Source organism: Phoxinus phoxinus (assembly GCF_949152265.1).
Source record: "Phoxinus phoxinus genome assembly, chromosome: 15".
NCBI lineage: Eukaryota > Metazoa > Chordata > Actinopteri > Cypriniformes > Leuciscidae > Phoxinus > Phoxinus phoxinus.
The window spans coordinates 26,987,226-27,005,842 of NC_136890.1; the positions used below are offsets into that span (position 1 = coordinate 26,987,226).

The following is an 18,617-nucleotide window of genomic DNA, read 5'->3' on the forward strand; positions in this document are numbered from 1 at the left end:
CCGGCATTAATTATTTGTACCATAGGAATTGCCCTGAGTGACAGGTAGCTGTAGAAAAGCAAATCTCCTCTAAGTTAAGAGCAGTGAAAAGCTTGTGTGCTCGACCAGGGCCTAAAGCACATTAGTTGCATTGGGGAAAAGCCGCTGGATTGGAGCCCGAAGACTGCTCAGGGTGACAAAGCAGAAGGCGCATTACCTCAGCTGTTACTCACCAGCTGCCCATCAATCCACCTGATGGCTTGTTGGGCCGTGTCCTCCACAGTGTGGCTTAAAAGTCAACACTCTGGTCTGGCATCTGTCAAAACACATTACTGCATTTAATGAACTCGGACACCTCGCCGCTGAATTTCTGTGTGACTCGTCTCTCGTATGTGGTGATCGGTTCCTAGATCTCAGACGGTGGAGAAAGTATGTAGAGTCCCTTGTTTACAAGATTAAATAACTCAAAACACCAGGATCTTCACTGGTCAGAGTTCCTACCGTCATGGAAAACTGGTCCAAAAAGTCATTCAAATTCTATATTGAATATATTTTTTTCTAGTTATGCTTTGCTTTCAAATATTTCATCAGCTAATTATTTCTCTTGAATAGAGTAAAACAAAGCTTGCAAACATTTGGAAAGGTCATGGAAATTCATTGGTCAAAAGTTTGTTTTATTTATTTATTTTAATAATAGGGATCATATAAATGTAATTTTTTAGTAACCCCTTGTGAAATAACAGATATGTACTTGTATTTAAAAATACTGATGGATATATATATGAATGATGCGTGTATGTATAGATAGATAGATAGATAGATAGATAGATAGATAGATAGATAGATAGATAGATAGATAGATAGATAGATAGATAGATAGATAGATAGATAGATAGATAGATAGTCTGATTAAAGCAGTACTGGATAAAAACACAATTTTTATGATTTAGTTTTGTAGATTCTTTTTTAAATGCTAAACATCCTACATTATCAGCCAGGTTTGTGTAAACCTATGAGCAGAACTGTTCAATATGGTACACAAACTACTGTTAACAAGCTTGAATTACACCGAATGTTGCATGTCATCCTCCATAAACAGAGTTGTTTAATTCATTGTGAAAGAAAAGCTACCATGTCTGAGACACACTTCGGGGAATAGACCACATGGCACTTAAGTGGCAGAACGTGAAAGCAAAATCTTGTCTGTGACAGTGTGTGTATGCTGCATATTTGAAGAAGAGCGTCTCTCTTGCAGGTGCACTTGGGTGGAGGGATTTGGGTGGAGGAGGAGAAGTGGCACCAGCTACAGCGGACACAGGGAGACTCGAAATTCACCAAAAACCTGGCGGTCATGATCTGGGGCACGGAAACCCTGAAGAACCGCAGCGTGACTGGCGTCGCTACGAAGAAGAAGAAAGATGCCTTGCCCAAACCACCGCTCTCACCAAGCAAGCTCAAAATCGTCCGAGGTAAACGCACTACCTTTCATTAGAATGACTTCTTTTTTTTTTATTAAAATAAAATGGACATTTTTTTTGCTGATGGAAATTGTATCATTCTGAGATTTGTTATCGTTGACCAAATGTTTGCTCTCAACACCAATAACCACATTTTAATTTCACAGCTGAAACTAATATGTTATAAAACCTAATTTGAATAATATTTTAAATAATTAAAATGTTTACATTATAAAAAAATATATATAAATATGTTTTTTTTCAAGTGAATATTCAAGTTAACCATCACGAATAAGGAATAAAAGAACAAATTACAAGCAAATAATTTATTTATTTTTTAAAGAATAAGCTGATTACTGGTCTAATTTTTTGTTCCAGAGTGTCTGTACGACCGCGTCTCTCAAGAAACAGCCGACAGCGCAGAGATCACCCAGCGATTATCCAAAGTGAACAAATACATCTGCGAAAAGATCATGGATATCAACAAATCCATCAAGAACGAGGAACGGCGAGAGTCCAAGCTTCTCATCCAACAGACAGTGAAGATGGAGAACTTCCCTTACGACGGCCTGTAGGGGGCGCTGAAGTTGTCACCATAGCTCATTCTACTCCTCAAGGACTTCTGGTGGAGAAGGTGCACATAATCACCGGCGCTGCCAATTGAGATTTCCACTGATGCCCTCCCAAGACCTCTCTGTCTTTTACTCTTGCAGACCCTGTTTTACAACCTGTCTGACAGTTTTACCTCTCTCCACACTGCCTTAGCATTCCGGTGTGCATTCTGTGAGTGAATGGGGCGGGTTTTTGTAAGCTTTGATGGGGATCTCGGGGTGGGTCTGATGTTCAGCGTGATAGACAGGAGCGATCCTTTAAATCGTGTGTGAGTAAAATGTGTTTGGCACATCAGCTTGTGTTCTGTGTCAGAACATGTCCTAATGTACTAAAGAGGTTTCCCTTCAGAAGAAGTCTTCTTGTTTGCGAGGTGTCATAAATGCTGGCTTAGAGTCGGAGTCTTAAGGGGAGGTAGGTCACTTCACTGGGACCATCTGCTAAAGGTACTTAACATAAAGAGTTGCACTTTTAAACAGGGTCACACCCTGCGTCGTCTTAATGAACGATTGATTTAATTAATCAATCCAGGCCTAATTGCTCCCGTTAATTGCTTTCCTGAGATGACTACTGATGGTCCGTTCTTGTTCTTGATGGTTGTTAGGGGTGGAGAGGTCGCATGTAGTCAGTGATCCTGGAAGACGGATTAGCAGTGTTTTTTTGGAATTCAGTCCCATCCAGGTGAATACATATTTGTTAAAAGTTCAATTTAGACTTGTTAAGGTCATCAGTGTGCTTATTGTTTTCGCTTTAGGCGATATGCTGTCTTCATGTCCTGTCGGGAAATTCCTGCGCGCTTGGAAGTAATATTACGATGACATGTTTTTAAGGGATTTACACTACGGTTCAAAGGTTTAGGGTCGGTACGGTTTTTTTTCTGTTTTTGAAAGAAGTCACTTATGCTCTCCAAGGTTGCAGTTATTTGATCCAAAATGCATGTGAAATTTTATTACAATTTTAAATAACTTTTCTATTTTAATATATTTTACCTTCAAATTTATTCCTGTGATGGAATAGAATGTTCAAAAGAGCAGCATTTATTTGAAATATACATTTTTTGTAACATTGTACTGTCACTTTTGATTCATTTAATGCATCCTTGCTGAATATAAGAATACATTTCTTGAAGAAATCCGTCCTTAAACTTTTCAACAGCAGTGTATATTTCAACAAAATGCATCGTTGGGTAAAATGTGGGGCCCAAAATAGTTGTTCTGATTTAACAACGAAGAGAGTATTTTAATGTCAAATGTTTTAGCATAGTTGAATTCTTATTCTTTGAGGTCTCTCGTTGTGTGCAAAGTTCACAACAGTACAGTAAAAATGGCGTTAAGTATAAAATAAGATTCTTGTAAACAACAAAAGCACATCCAAGTTGATTTTAGTGAACTTGATGGACTAGCCATGGGACAAGAGTTATTGTATTATCGGGTCTACAGAGATGGAGACCACCTAAGACCTTTTACCAGCCGTAAATTGCACTTGGGACGGAGGGTAAGTGGAAATCAGAGCTGGGCTGCAGGGCCTTCTTCCAGCTGGCAATCATTGGGAACTGTGTTCTCCGTTTTATAGCAAGCTGTGATTGTAATATGAGCTGATATTGCTTTAACTGCACTTTGGTGTGTGAGTGTGGAGAGATGCCAGGTGCCGTGTGCGGACGTGGGGTAAAACTGTCAGCAGTGCTCGGGCGAGCGGGGGGGGTTACACATTAGCCTCATTTATCCGGTCACACCAACAGCAGAGTCTCTGCTCCAGCCCACCTGTAGAGGGCGCACTCGTCGGGGGGAGAAATAAGATATCGTGACAACTTACAACGAGCCATGCCATCCACACTTTAGTCCTTTGTCTCCCCTTGTCGTCTTGATTTTCATCACAAACAGTTTATGTGGCTTGTCGGCGTAACAAAAGAAAGAAAAAGGAGCCTTTTGCAGATTTGGGTTCTTGACTGTGATGCCATATCGCTTACTGTGAATTAACCACAGATCTGCCACGCAAAAGCCTCCCCGTTTTTTTTGTTTTTTTACATTTATTAGTGGGGAGAAAATTTCAGTGTACATTTGGAATATATTCTCATGTTTTTGAACATTTCATTGTTTGCATCCAGGCTGCACCTTATCTCACTAAGCTTCTGGTTCAGAATCGAGTCAGACAATGTTGTAATTCTGTCTTTATCTTTGCTGGTTCATACTGTATGTAGTTTATAATCATTTCTACTTTTACAGTGTATATGTGACGTTTCGCTATTAATGTAGATCCTGGGTAATCACATTTCTAAAAGAATGCAGGGCTCTTTGCGAATACATCATCTCTAATGACAGAAACCCATATCTTAAATTGATACTAACATGGATTTTTTACCGCAGGTATCTCAATGCTTCGAGAACTTCAATTTATGAATTTCACCTCACTGTGAGTCATTTGTTACAGACTATCATTTCATTTGGAGTCATTTCCGTCGAAAGGCAGTCGTTGCCCTCCTTTCTGTTCTGAGGAAGTCATTGTCCATCTTCGACAACGTAGCACTTTAATCCTAAGGAGAGAAAAAAAGTATAAAAATTCATCAATGTTGGCTTCTTTGTTGTGATTTACTCAAGCCACTTTAAAAAAAGTCAACATAAACATTTAACAAAGCTTGTGAAAAGAGATTCACAAGAAAGCATAAATCAGCTATCAGTTTTCTGCCACTCAATAGCAGTTTAGCAGTCATTTGTTTCTCATTCTTTCGAGCCTGTGAAAGCGATTCCTTTTTTTCTTTCTTACAGCGATGTACCTCCAATATGTCAAGGTAATTACGCGAGAGGACAGATTGTAATAAGGTTCTTTTGTTCCACTGAATGTCTTTCTCTTCTTTTTTTTTTCCTGTAGATATTTCCTGTATTGTGTGATATGTATTGCCACACTTTTTGAATATTTGATGTTCCCTAATGAGCGTACGTTCTGTGCGGGTATACTGGAAAATGACAGCTTTAGGTGCGTCGAGGTTGAATGAAAGCCAAACTTTATCATCTGTCCATGTGGTCATACTTTTTATGTGGAGATTTGCTAGTGGTATCGTTGCCTTGAAAAAGACTCCAGCGTTATGTGTTGCTCTCTTGCTTTGTCTTTGTCTCGCAGCTGCGCCGAGACTGAATTCGGGCATGGCGGCGTTCAGATCCGAGGAAAATTAAAAATTGAAAGTTTCTTCAGTTGCGAGATCAAACCAGTGAATCCCATCAGGGAAAATCCGACTTTTAAATACAATCATGTACAGTATTTATAGGCTAAAAGGCTACAAAAGCGAAGCAGTAGCCTCGCGGAGGCTGTCTTTTCTCTTCTGGGAGACTGTGGTGTGAGGCTGGTGCCTATGCTTCTCAGTGGCTGTGTAATAGCGGTGCTTTGCTTTGAGCTGGTCTGTGCCTGTGGAAAATGGCGAGTCCTGTGCAAAGCGCATGAGGGATCAACATATCATCTGAGTTGTTCTTGGCATATTGTCCAGGAGACGTTTTTTGTCATGGCGAATGAGTTTCATCCAATCTGAATGTGTGTTGGTGTGTTGGAAGTTTGTGTTGTTCTGTTGAAAATAAGCCAAAGTGGAATCTCAGCAACGGACAGTTTGTGATCAGTTTCTAAAATATGAACTTGCACAAAAACGTCCCCTGCTAAGTTTTTCCACAGTTACCTAAGCTAAATGAACAGGAAAGTAGGCGGAATATATATTTTATTTTTACTGAAAAAAGACAAGGTGTCGCTGTGCTGTCGACAACTTCACTGTCTGATTTATGATGTTTTCTGTTCCATATCAAGAGCATTAAGCTTTAGAAGGATATGGCTATATTGTTCAGATTGAAACGTGTTGAATCGTTTATTTCTTCATTCCTTTATGATGCCAAAAAAAAAAAAAACTAGAATGAAGACATTCTTCGGGGAGAAAATAGTTAATTGCTCCGGCTTGCTTCACTAACCTACATGCTGAGATTGTCAATCAAATGCTGAGGACCCGCCCACACGTCACAGCAATTCCGAAAACTGCCCAGTAATCCGCTATCGCAAGAACAGCAACTTCCTGTTGCGGTCTCACTTTTTTCATGGTTACATTTACAAGGTCCCTACTCAGTCATTCGTATATAACAAACAATATTCTCAGCTCTACTGGTGAAAGAAATGTATTTTTGATAAAACACAAGTTCAGGTTATTCTTAGTCTGAAAACAAGCATGTAGAGTCTCAGTCCTACCTCATTCCCGATCATCGTCTGTCTGCGTTCCAGGACAGTCTCGCTATCCTCATACCTCATTCAGAGATACAAATCAGTCTATATGGTGTACATTAATTTCCGATGTTGTGTCTTTCTCCCTTAACAACTGTGTCGATGTCTCTGTGGCAGTAGAAAGCGTTTGGTTTTTTGTTTCCTTGCAGTAATTACATTTTTATCCCATTGATGGTGCTACAGCAGGCCTGGGTTGTCTACTCTGTGTTACTTACCTCAGATGGTGCTAATTTTTCTACTTTTCTGGAGGTCGTTCCGCTTTGCATGGATACAACTGGTTAATGTTAATTTTTTAGCAGCAGGAATTTTTGGGATAAACACAAAGCATCGGATAAACTCTTAGGAATTGCTTTCAGCACACGTCGTAAAGATTTAGTTTTTAATATTTCAAATAAGACATACCTCTCTAACTAATTACCTCACATACTCTGTTCCAATTTAACAGAATATTAAATACCGTGCACGCAGGATCTATCCGTGGCCATATAACCTTGACTTCATCGTACAATACAAACCTAATGCTGGAGGAAGAAACCTAATAATCCAAACCATCTTCCTAAATCATACTGGGCAGTTGACTCTCACAGCAATGCGGTCCTCAGCAGTTAATGTGAAAGTCAATCCCACTGTAGAATTACAGTGCAACTAACATGGTAGTCTTACATTTCATGATGGTGGTGATATTGTGCAGTTTGTTAACTGTAGAGGGTTTTCTTAACTTACCAAAGTGGGTCCCTCCCAAAGAAACTTTGTTGTTGTCATTAAGAACTGTTTGTAAACAAAGTGTCTGATTTGCATTTTAGTTCAGCAAAAAAAAAAAACATCTTAAATACGGGTGTGTAGAGCGACTGGCGCTCAGCAGAACGTAATTTAGTCCGTCCACAAAAATCCAATCAGACGCTTTTTTTTTGTGTAAAATGATATATCAATGCGGACAGTGGATTCATTTAGTGTGTGTACTGTGAGAGCCGAAGGCAAATTGTGTGACTTTTGCTAGCGAACACTTTCCAGTCAAGACGTTTTTGATAATTCTGTGTCATGTGAAGCTCAACTGACCTCAAGACCAGACAATGAGTTCAGAAATTGATAGTATTGCATTTAAATCTGATTTTCATTTCACATTTTGTGTCTTCTTTATCATGTCTTTGTCATCACTTCATTCTTGCTGCTGAATAATAAATATCTAGAAACCTCTATATATATATATATATATATATATATATATATATATGTGTATGTATGTATATATATATAATTTTAATCAAATATTTTCTGCAAAGTCGTTGATGGAGAATGTTGGATGAAATAACTGTGAACATGCTCTCTTTCAGGTCTGCGTTTGTGGGTGGTTGTGGGTATTTTCTTTTAAATATGGTCACGTACTGGTTAGTATTGGTTTTACCATGGAGTCAGTGAGAGCTGCTGCCAGCGGGATCTTCCTGCTCACAACAGTCCCTGTTCCCCATACGTTAGGTCTGCTTTACTTGCACACAGATCAAGCCTAAGCCTGGACTAAAAAGACTCTCAGTGGAGAATTTTTATTCATACTGTGTTTTTAGGCCTAACCCGGCTTAATTTCAGCTAAACTCGGCCTCGCTGCAGCTTGTGTCTGCCTCCACGGGGACTCAAGAGAACAAGGATAAAAAGGCAATGGAAAGCGAAATCAAATGTTCTATGTGAACCAGTTGCACTCTTTACCTTTGCGCAGCTGGTTTCGCCGGTTAACATCAGTCGTGTGTGCGTGTGCGTTTATGCGCGTGTGTGCTGCAGTCTCTTGTTCAATGTACAGAATAAATTCAGACTTTTATTCTACAAACAAATTCATTGTGAGCCGTTTTCTTTTTCACCAAAAAAACAAAAACAAACCTGATGTCTTGAATTAAATGAAATAATTCAAGACAACTGGACAAGTTTGAAGTTTTTCCTCAGCATATGGAGTAATTCACTTCATTCTATGGACATTCTAAAAAAAAGAGTGTTAAACGTCAGCAGCCGGCACTGTTTGCTATCTATATGAAGTGTATAATCTGGATTCTGGAAGATCAGCCAGCCCCATCCTGTGTCCTTGACTTGATTGGACACAGACACGCACATTCACGGGAGGGATGTGATGTTTGTGTTTGATGTGTGGGGTTGAGGTGAGAGAGACTGCGAATGGGTTCAGGATTAAAAGCAAGATTGATCTGAGTGTCAAAGAAAGATAAGCACACTGGCCTGAGTTATTGAGGAGGTGTGACATTGATATCAGACCACACACATACTCAGAAGTTCAGGTTGCACTGAGCTCGTGTAATAAATGAGAACGTCAAAAACCTATTCTAATATTAAATGAGCAATTATACCCAGATGATGGAGTTGGAATCGCCAGATTGCTGGAAACTTTTTCCCTTTCCTGTTTTCCCAGGATCTCAAAGATCTTTCATAGATCCTTAAAACGCTTTCGACTGAACGGTCTAGCAATTATCTGTCATAGAGATAACAGTCTGTAGTCTTCCTTTAGTATTTAACGCTTCCACTACTCTCTCGCTCTTGACTCTTTTCAAACTGCTAAGCACTTTTCTGCCAAATGTTATTGCCTACCTATGCAGTCTCTCTCTCTCTTTCTCTCTCTCTCTCTCTGTATTTCTCGCTCGCTCCATCAGCCCAAGGGGACTGCTGAATGTCATTAAAAATAACAGTATCCACATGACTGTAATATTTTGCAGTGGTGTTATTGACAGAGAGATGATTTAGTGTAGTAATGATGGATTGAGCTGGGCGTCAGGGCCGGCACATGCAGGGACGTGCGCTCACTGCAGAGAGAATCGCTCTATTTCATTGCATTGGATTTTTCACCCTCAAGATGAAAAAGTACAGAAAACTCAGTGTGTTTTCAAGTCTGTTTATCTGTAGGTTAGATTTGAGACGAGGGTTTTTCAGCTACTCGGTAGACAGTGGACAGGGAGTTGTGGGAAGAGAAATGGAAAATGGGATTGAGACATGGCATGCCGGTCACACTTTACAATTCTCACTATTAACTACTACTTTTGCCTCAATAAACTCATAATTGCTGCTTATTAATAGATAGTAAGGGAGTTGTTAAATTTAGGTATTCGGTAGGATTAGGGGTGTATGTTCTTTATAATAAACAGCCAATATCCTAAAATTATGCATCTTAATAGTGAGAATTGAATCCTAAACTAAAGTGTTATCGACATGCCTTATTCAAACTCCCACCTGTTATTTTCAGTTGTATTATTAAAAATGTTGTAGCCTACTTTGTACAAGTTATTTATGTTTTTCTTATTTATTTCTGCTTCATTTCAATTATGCCAAAAACAATTTTAGAAGTAGGCCTACACTGTTTTTAACATCATCTTGATTCATCGTTTGATCCAGCTTTAAATATTTAAAACAGTTATACCCAAAATTGGATTCAAAGAGTTCCCGTAACCCGTTCCATATTTTTTCACATGCCATTTAAAAGTATACGTCCTATAGTTAGAATGCAGTTGGCTTGGCATTATTTTAGTATTCAGTAGCCTACCGCTCATAGCTAATGAAGAGATATATTATTAAATATCTGCAGCTCCCTGATACTGAATTTCCCAGAGATCCTTGGGTGAGTAGCTGGGAAGTGTACGATGAGATGAGGGATGGACATAGTACGAAGAAAGATGAGGGAGGGGCTTACGAGAGACATCTGTGATTGGCACTTGTGAAATGTGCTTGTTGTCACATCACCGAAAACCCCGATGACCCTGAGCGCTATTTTATTGTATCCAGCCGCGGTGACAGCGGACCAGGGATGGGCGGCAGATGCGTGCTGCTGGGCGGGGGGTTCTTTAATCAGGGCCCGCTTCCAAGACGACGTCCATCACGGCTTTCATTGATGTGCTGTCACAGAGGCGCTGCCGTCAGCAGCAGGGCTTCACACATCATCCTTTACCTGCAGCTCAGCACTCCACTCGTCATCCTTTAGCAGCGGGAGCGTGCGATTGGGCGGCCGGTGGGACAAACGCTGTCACCGAAGGGGGGCTGGAGTGATGGAAGCAGCATGGAATAGGAAATGTGTGGAGATGAATAGAACTTTTGCGCTGCTGTTTAGAATTCCACAAGTGATGACAATAAACCGGTGAGCTTTGCAAGAGGAGCAGTGCGATGTTTGCGTCCAAACCAACAGAGCATTTAATACATTGAAGCATATGGTAGAATATCAGTGACAGTTCACAACTTCACACGTGCGCTCACACTCACTCGTTCCTGCTTTTTGATTTACATGAACATAAAAGCCTAGAGGGAATGAAATGTAGTTTTCCAGTTGAAAGACCCAGTAAAACGTGTCCTCGTCCGGCTGACATTTTCAGCACCCCAAAACCAAAATTCGCTCAAACGCTTGGAATGATCAATGCATTTTTTTCTGTCACTAGAGTGAATGTTTAGCAGTAGCGTGTTACATTTTCATTTTATTTGCTGTTCCTTTGGTTTCTCTGCGTTTTTTCCCCTCTGATTTTTAGAGGAAGGTCATACATTCCTCTGTAAATGCTATTAACCTATGCAGACCGCAGCTCTTCGTAGCTCAGAAAGGAATCAATGGACGAGATCTTGCTTTAGGTAAATAGTTTTTTATGGCTGTGATATATTGATGCATGGACATTGATTCGGCCCAGCCCTCGACCTGAAAAAACGTTGAACAATACTTCAGAAAGGGAAGAAGAAGAGACAAGGACAAATCACACACCTTTTCAGTAGGCAATATGGCTTTTCTGTGATTTTTCTGTTGATGAGAAATGGACTTTGCTTTAATGCATTCTGCCTTTAACTTCTTAAAGGGACAGTTGATAATTTAGCCAAAAGGAAATCCAGACATTATTTATTCCCATTCATGTCGTTCCAACCCTGTATGACTTTATTTCTGCCATGAAACTCTTTTTTTCAATGTAGTGTGTTCCAAACACTCCAAAATGACAACAACAAAAAAACATCATGAAAATATGACAAAAATTTAGGTCTCTAAAATGTGAAAATCTCAATATCTGTCTGAGCTATCCATGGCATGCTCATGAGTGATGTCTATATGAGTTTGATCTTTTCAATGAACCTGTTGGGAGGCGGGCGTGCTAACAACGACAGACGTAGCCATTAGAGTGCCTCTTGAGGCCAGGGGAATGAGGTTTACACGCACAGATCTTACTGGCCTACGTCCGTTACACTCACCCCTCTAAACCTCACTCCCATCCATAGACTGTAAAACAAATTTTTTGACTTGTTGGTGACGTCATCCATAGGTTTCTGAAGAGCATTTTTGAAGCCTAAAAGTGGGCGTAACCGGCTGTCGCCATCTTGGCAGCGCATCACTCAGGAAATGGCCAAAGAAACGGGAAGTGGGTGAAGCTGAAGTGCCTGGTTGCCAGCAGACAAACGGCTTGAAGTGACAGCAGCGGCAATCCAGCTCAATGCCCTTAATTATGCAGAACTTTAAGGCTTAATATAATTTAAACTAAAAAAGTTTAAAAGATTGCAGCATAAAAAAAAGGCAAGTTGTCATGAAGGGCAAAATTAGCTATATAGAAAACCTAAACCAATTTTTGTTCCAGGCTGTAAACTTATTTTTTTCTGCTGTAAAGTTTGGCATTTTAACATGGGGTAGCCTGTCTCTAGCGGTCAGTCGATGAATTGCAGTTTAAGTCACTTCCCTGTAAGCTTCAAGAGAGAGACTGAAAGGTTGCCGCTTGCTCCCATCTGGGTCACGGCACCAAATGTAACCGGTCCTACTCACCCCGCTCCGGGGTGCTTTTCTAAAAGCCAACTATGGTCGCAAGTTCTGTCGTTACCAATGGAGTTCAATGGAACTTGCGACCATAGTTAACGACCATAACTCCGAACCAGGGTCTCCGACCTGGTAGACGGGCGCCATACAAGAACGCTAAAGACCACAGTGGCTAGCGTGCCTCTAAAGGCCAGGGGAGTGAAGTTTACACACACACAGCTTTCACACACACACACACACTAAACCTCACTCCCCTCCGGGTCACAGCACTGAATGTAACCGGTCCTACTCGCCCCGCTCCATGCACGACTCGAACCGTTGTCTCCAGTGTGGGAGACAGGCGCCCTAACAAGTACACTAAAGACCGCAGCCTCTAGCATCAGTCGCTAGACCGCCTCTTGAGGTCAGGGGAGTGAGGTTTACATGCACGGCTCTTACTGTCCCACGTCCGTTACACACTGTTACCTCCTCTTGCGTTTGAGTATCACATTGACAGCGTTCAATTGATCTGTGTGGACCAGAACTGTGTCAGATCAGGCCCTATTAAAATAAACATCTCGCTGCAGAAGAAACGGGTTAACCGGCTGAGAGAATCAGACGTCTGATTTATTTTCCTCTCCTCCGCATGTCATGCAGAAGGCTCTGTAAATGACTTCGATTAACGCAGAATGCTCCCGCAATTAAAAAATCCAAAGCTATCATGAATTTTTCATACTAGGGATGTTTAAGCTAATTATGGCTCAAAATGGAGCTCTTTGCCGAGGCGCGGCAGAGTCGTCTGACATTGACGGCCAATGTCACTGTCACAGAGCTGCTCTTAGCAACACTTCTAATCATCAGAGCTGCTTAGTATTCATGTCATTGTTTCTTTCTTTTCTCTCAGCCTTTCTTTCTCTTATACTAGCCAGACAGTCTCCTCTAAAAGTGTTAAATTGTCGTCTTCATATGATGACATCAGTAGTCATATCACGGTATGAAAGCTAGACAAGACGTTCTATCGAGAATAACATTTAGTTTAACAGTTTAATGGTAAAACATCTGTCGCACATCTATATTTTTTTAATCTCTACATATCTCATTACAAATCTTTATCACTACCTATCTCACCATGATTTATATCACGACTTTATGAATAATATTTAATTTAGTTGTTAAATTGCGGCATTGTATGTATATATTAGCTTATTTGGGCAACTGAAGCTGGCAATTATAAAATAAATATAAATGATAACAGTATCATATAAGTCTGGTTTTAAAAATAATTTTGAAGCCATCCTCTATAGCTAGAACAAGGATTATAAAGCTATTCATTTAAGAAATCTTTCACAATGTAATATATTAGTCAATGCACTTTAGTCAACATTATAATGGAGATATAGATCACACAATATAATACTGGCAGACAGCTTCTTCGAGCCAAGGCTAAGAAACAGAACCAAAGGCAATTTGTACGATAGTTTATTGGCTTTAAGGAATCAATGGCAATGAAATATTCATAGACTTGGATTTTGCCAAAATTATGAGTGACAGCTTGCCTCTTGCAGATGAAGGATTGTGGCAGCCTAAACAAAAACAAATTCTCTAAATGAAAAAGATCAGATTGTTGTTTCCATAGCTGCTCTGAGCATTTGACCTGTGGTCCGTAGCATGGGTTATTAATTTAAAAATAATAATAATTTGGAGGTATGTTGACATTCAGTAGGAGCTGCTCTATTATAGAGGATACCCCTAATATGAACGAAACCCTTTTATAAGTGATTCAAAGCGATGCATACGATTGCATTCATCTCCCTTGTTTGCAGTCATTAAATAAATTGCCTGATAGAACAACAAGATCTTTTTTTAGGATGCATTGTTTGGCCTTTTGAGTGTCCTCACATTACAAAGAAAATCTATTTTAGTGGCCGTATAATAGTAAAACACTCCATAAGAAGTGGGCAGCAGTCGTTTAGCATGCTGTTTTATTTAAATGGTAATCACGTGTGATTTAAAGAGCCATTGCAAACGTAGTGGAGCGAGCAGATCTTAAAGCAGACCTCAGCTCTGGTGAGGAAGACTGCTGGAGTTTGTCTCTGCCCATCTTCGCTTTTTAACTGCACTACAAAGTTTTGTACTGAGATGACATCTTCCCCCGTTACTCTGAATAATTAATTAGACATGATGAATTATTCCGTACTCAATTCCACAATCACCGGTACACACGTGTGCACACTCTCTTTTGTGTGTGTGTGTGTGTCAAGTATTAAAATTTCAGAGCCCTCGTGATTAGTATTCTCAAGGTTCACCTGTGTTTCTCTGAAGGTTCAAATGGACAAAAGCTGCAAAAAAAAGTGTCAAGCCTCAGTATGAGGAAGTGAACTTTCATTTCCTGAGAATGGCAGTGCTCTGTGAGGACTGAAGAGATGTTTTTTTTTTTTTTTTGGCTGAAAAGGAAAATACAAAAGCTTCATACTGGGTCAAAGAACCCTAATTTTCCAAAGCTCTGGCTTGCTTTGAGACTAGTCTTCACCATGAGATGAAGAGGCCTCACCGCGCGAGGTCTACGTACAAATGCCAAGAAACCAAACTAATATAGAGTTATTTCCAATCTAAGATCTGTAGATCCTTCCATGGTCTTTTGTAAGCCTTTCATGCCCATTCCCAGGAGAGAATGGTTACCGAGACTAAGCTGGGTGCTTTAAAAGTCTCCAGGTTGGTTTTGCCAGCGTTGTTGGACATGAATACTGGCTCTTTGGATGTCACCCCTGCGGAGGGATTAAAGGCAGCAGGGAGTTACGCTCAGTAAAGTCTGTGCTTAATAACTGCGGTCTGAGGGTTTTGTTTTGAATCACTTGAGACCCTTTAAGTGGTGGGCCGTGTATGTATTTTAGTGTGTGTGCTACAAGAGCGGGGTGAGAGAGGTGTTGATAGCCTGGCAGGCAGGAAGGGATCTGGCCGTAGCCACAAAGGCGTCAGTAAAGGGGACTAGAGCCGACAGAAGTGGCCTTGATTGGCCTCCCAGAGAAACAGACAGAGTCTAATGTCGAAAGAGGAAACAACTCAAGCTGTAAGCTTGAAAAGCCAATGTCATGTTTTTGCAAGTCTGCAGTCAGCACTCCTTGACAAAGACACTCGCGTTCAAAAACATTTGGACAAACTGCAACACAATGGAAAAGATTGCAGCATTTTTAAAGTGTTTTTACTGCTTTTTTTTAAAGCACACTTTTAACAGAATCAAAAAAAAAATGTGTTTCACAAGATGATGTAAAACTGATGCAAATGACAAAAAAGGGTTAATTTGGGGGGGGGGGGGGGGGGGGGGTTTCAGGGCAGATTGATAAATGTAATTAAATTGAATTAATCAGCATATCATGCAATAATCTTAAATACATTTTTATGTGATCAATTTAATTGAACACCATGTATTACAAATGAACTAAACAAAATAAAAGTTAAGCTGTTTATAGCCGTATAAAATGTATAACTTGATTTATGAAGGCCTATATGGTTTCTCTTCCATCTTTTGCACCTGTACCGTTTGCGAAATGATAAATCATGAAAACTCTTGGCTGCATTTCAAAAGGTCAGCTGCAAATGAGGTCAAAGTTGAAATTATTTGATCTTTGAACGCTACGTCACAATGGATGACCTACATATAGACTGTAGCTTTCAGCTTCGCTTTATCAATGCTTTGGGCGACGTTGACAGTGGCCATCTGTCAGAGAAGGCTGAGCCTCAAAAATGTATTCCAAAGGAATTAAAATAATAACGTTAAACTTTAGTTTAATGTACCAATTAATGAGCAAAACTCAGTTAATGTAAAGAAAATACAAATGTTGGGTTGTTTCAACCCAATTTTGAGTAAAATATGGACAAACCCAACCAACGGCTGGGTTTGTCCATATTTTGGCCTTTATATATTCTTCTTTTTTTTCATATAGCATGACCAATCAGACTCAACGACGCAACGTTGTTTGTGGCAAAGAAAAGAAAAGGCATGCTAAATGTAATTACCTTACAGCATAAATAAGAAATCATTGTCAGAGTTAACCATCTCAACCAATCGTCTTTCAATATCACTCCATCAAACACATTTGTGGTTAAGACAGCAGGTGAACATAAGCTTTTTCCAAAATATCGATGAAATCCAAATTAAATTACCTAAAAACAAGTGAGACAAACGATAGGGGTATAGCATAGGCCTTTGTAAATATGCAATAGTGAAGGATGGAGTTCATTTACACACATATGTGAGTAAATGTTAGATGGAGTGTGGCTCTGCATTCATGTAATGTTTATAATGATCTCACGCTGCAGGATGTTCCGTTTATTTACTATATTGATTGACAGGTGTTGTGTTGGTGAGATAACGAGTCTTTTTTTTATTATCAAGGCTGTTTTATAATAACGAGGGAATATCATATGTGTATGGAAACTAATTAAATAGGCTATATACATCAAAGATGCGGCAATCTTTTAAGCTATTGGTTAGATCAATATAATTTACATACCATCCTCGGAAAAACGCGTTTCTTCGCTGTTTACACATGCAAGTCATGTGAAATGGCCTGAGATGGAAAGAAGCTGATAAAAATAAGAATTATGTTAATAGAATTAAAGAGAGAAAGCCCATAGGAGAATAAATGGTATAAAGAAACGAAGAGCGAGCGAGATTGACGCAGCGTGACCGAACCGCTATATTGTGTCCTGCGGGGGGCCGAATGAAAACACAAGCTGTCACCTCAGGTTTTGTCAAACCACAACACACACCTGCTTTCCCTCCCACAGCACAGGACAAAGTAATGTCCCGTGTTGAGAGCTGTCATTGAGGTCTACGTGCTCCTGTTTTTGGGCCATCTGAAGCGCTGTGACTGCTGCATGTTCTGGGGGTTTCTGTGGTGCTTGAGGTTCAGTGCTGGTCTCTGCTCAGTGGACATCAGCGAGAGCAGGGTAAGCAGAATGACAGTAAGATCATTTCACACAGTGAAGACCCGAGCCCGTTTGACGAAGTGTTTGGTTTCTGAGAGCCATTTTTAAGGCCTGTTTGAGGATCAAGACTTGGTTTTGAGGGATAAGGTTATAAATAGGTTTAGGGTACGGGTTTGAGGCACTTAGTTGTGATGGGTTAAGGTAAGGAGCTAGAGATTGCATTGTGTCAATGAATTACCTTAAAAAGATAGATGTGCAAAAGAGTGCGTGTGGGCGCCTTTAATGGCCAACTCTCACATTCTGCACATTTCCAGTAACATTGCAAATGCTGTTTCTGGTAAATCAAAGGCATGAAAACATGAGGGGAAAATGACATGAACAATGGTTTCCATTTTTGACTCTTCCTTATGAATTGATAGCTATAGCTACGGTGGTAAACAGCTGCCGGTAGCACTTAAATAGATGACGCAAATGTACCACACTTCATTTCAGAACCAAATAATGCAGTATTATTTGTGAAAAAAAGACCTGCAGGGAGAGGGTAGAATTGAACTCGAGTACAAACCTAGCAATCAAACCAAGTGTGAAAAACGCTTATGAGAGTTTGATGTTCTTGTAAAAAAAAGTGACACTGGTTGTACAGCAATTCACTGAAGTCCACTGCTTGATCTTATGCATGTAGGGCAACAGCAGTGTTGTGGTAAACTGTATGTGAATTGCTAGGAAGTGAGGGTGTATTAAAACCCCACAAGCCCTTCAATTACTCCTACTGTACAGCTGCCCCGTTGTGGAGGAAGCTCTTTTCAGGGATAACTGACATATCTGCATATCTAAATTATTAAAATTATAATAAGCAGGACAACATAGATAATAATGTTTTTTGAGCACCAATCAGCATATCAAAATGATTTCTCAAGGAGCATGAATAAATTACTTTTTAAAATATCTGAAAATGAAAAACATTTATTTAAAATTGTACTAATATTTCACAATGTTACTGTTTTACTGTATTTCGTATCAAATAAATGCAGCCACGGTAAGCATTTCTTTGAAAAACTTTTAAAGATCTTGTAATGTACCTTTAGTGACGTTTGCAGCAAACACAACAAAGTTCTGCAGATCCGAACTGTGCTCTTCAAACAGTGCACTTTGTCTCCTGTGCAGACGATATCTGCGCTGTGTGTGGCAGTCGCAGGACTTTCTGCCGGCTGATTGGTGGAAAGCTGTTGAGCAGAGCAGTCATGGATCAGAGCAGGTCAGAATGATGTGTCCCAGCGGATGACTGGTGTAAGACAAGGAGTCAGGGGGCTCTGGGGCTTCTTTTCTCTCTTGATCTCTCTCCCTCCTTCACTGTCGCTGTCCCTCTCTCTCGACTGACAGTAAAGGTCAAGGCCTCCTCATCCTGTCTGTCTTGCTCTTCCTCTCCTTCTTCCTCAGTCCTCTGACAGGTCTTCCTGTGGGAACATGCCCAGGCTCATCTCACTGACACACGAGGCAAACAACTAATATTTCATTAGTATTTCGCACCGGTTCATAATGCGGCCCGTGCTCTCATGCTGCATGTTGTGAAGATAGGCTCAGATTCAGAACCCGCTCTACCGTTCTGCGGGACAGAACATGGCCAAAACATTTATTTGTTCAGTCCGTGTGCCTAAGATAATTACCAATTT

The 18,617-nt window shown here is 40.2% G+C and overlaps 1 protein-coding gene across 8 annotated transcripts in view; it reads left to right on the top strand.

Moving 5' to 3' along the window:
- The window catches only part of LOC307012279 (cytosolic carboxypeptidase 6-like), a 307,878-nt gene that overhangs the window by 224,141 nt on the left and 65,120 nt on the right, over positions 1 to 18,617 (top strand). For 7 of the 8 annotated variants that reach the window (XM_079638759.1, XM_079638760.1, XM_079638764.1 and 4 more), the window contains 2 exons: positions 1,235 to 1,448; positions 1,815 to 8,104. The exons of the other annotated variant lie outside the window; for it this stretch is intronic. In XM_079638759.1, coding sequence (XP_079494885.1) covers positions 1,235 to 1,448; positions 1,815 to 2,011 — 411 coding nt within the window. In that variant the 3' untranslated portion in view covers positions 2,012 to 8,104. Of the gene's footprint in view, positions 1 to 1,234; positions 1,449 to 1,814; positions 8,105 to 18,617 lie in introns of those variants that run through there. 8 annotated transcript variants of the gene reach the window in all.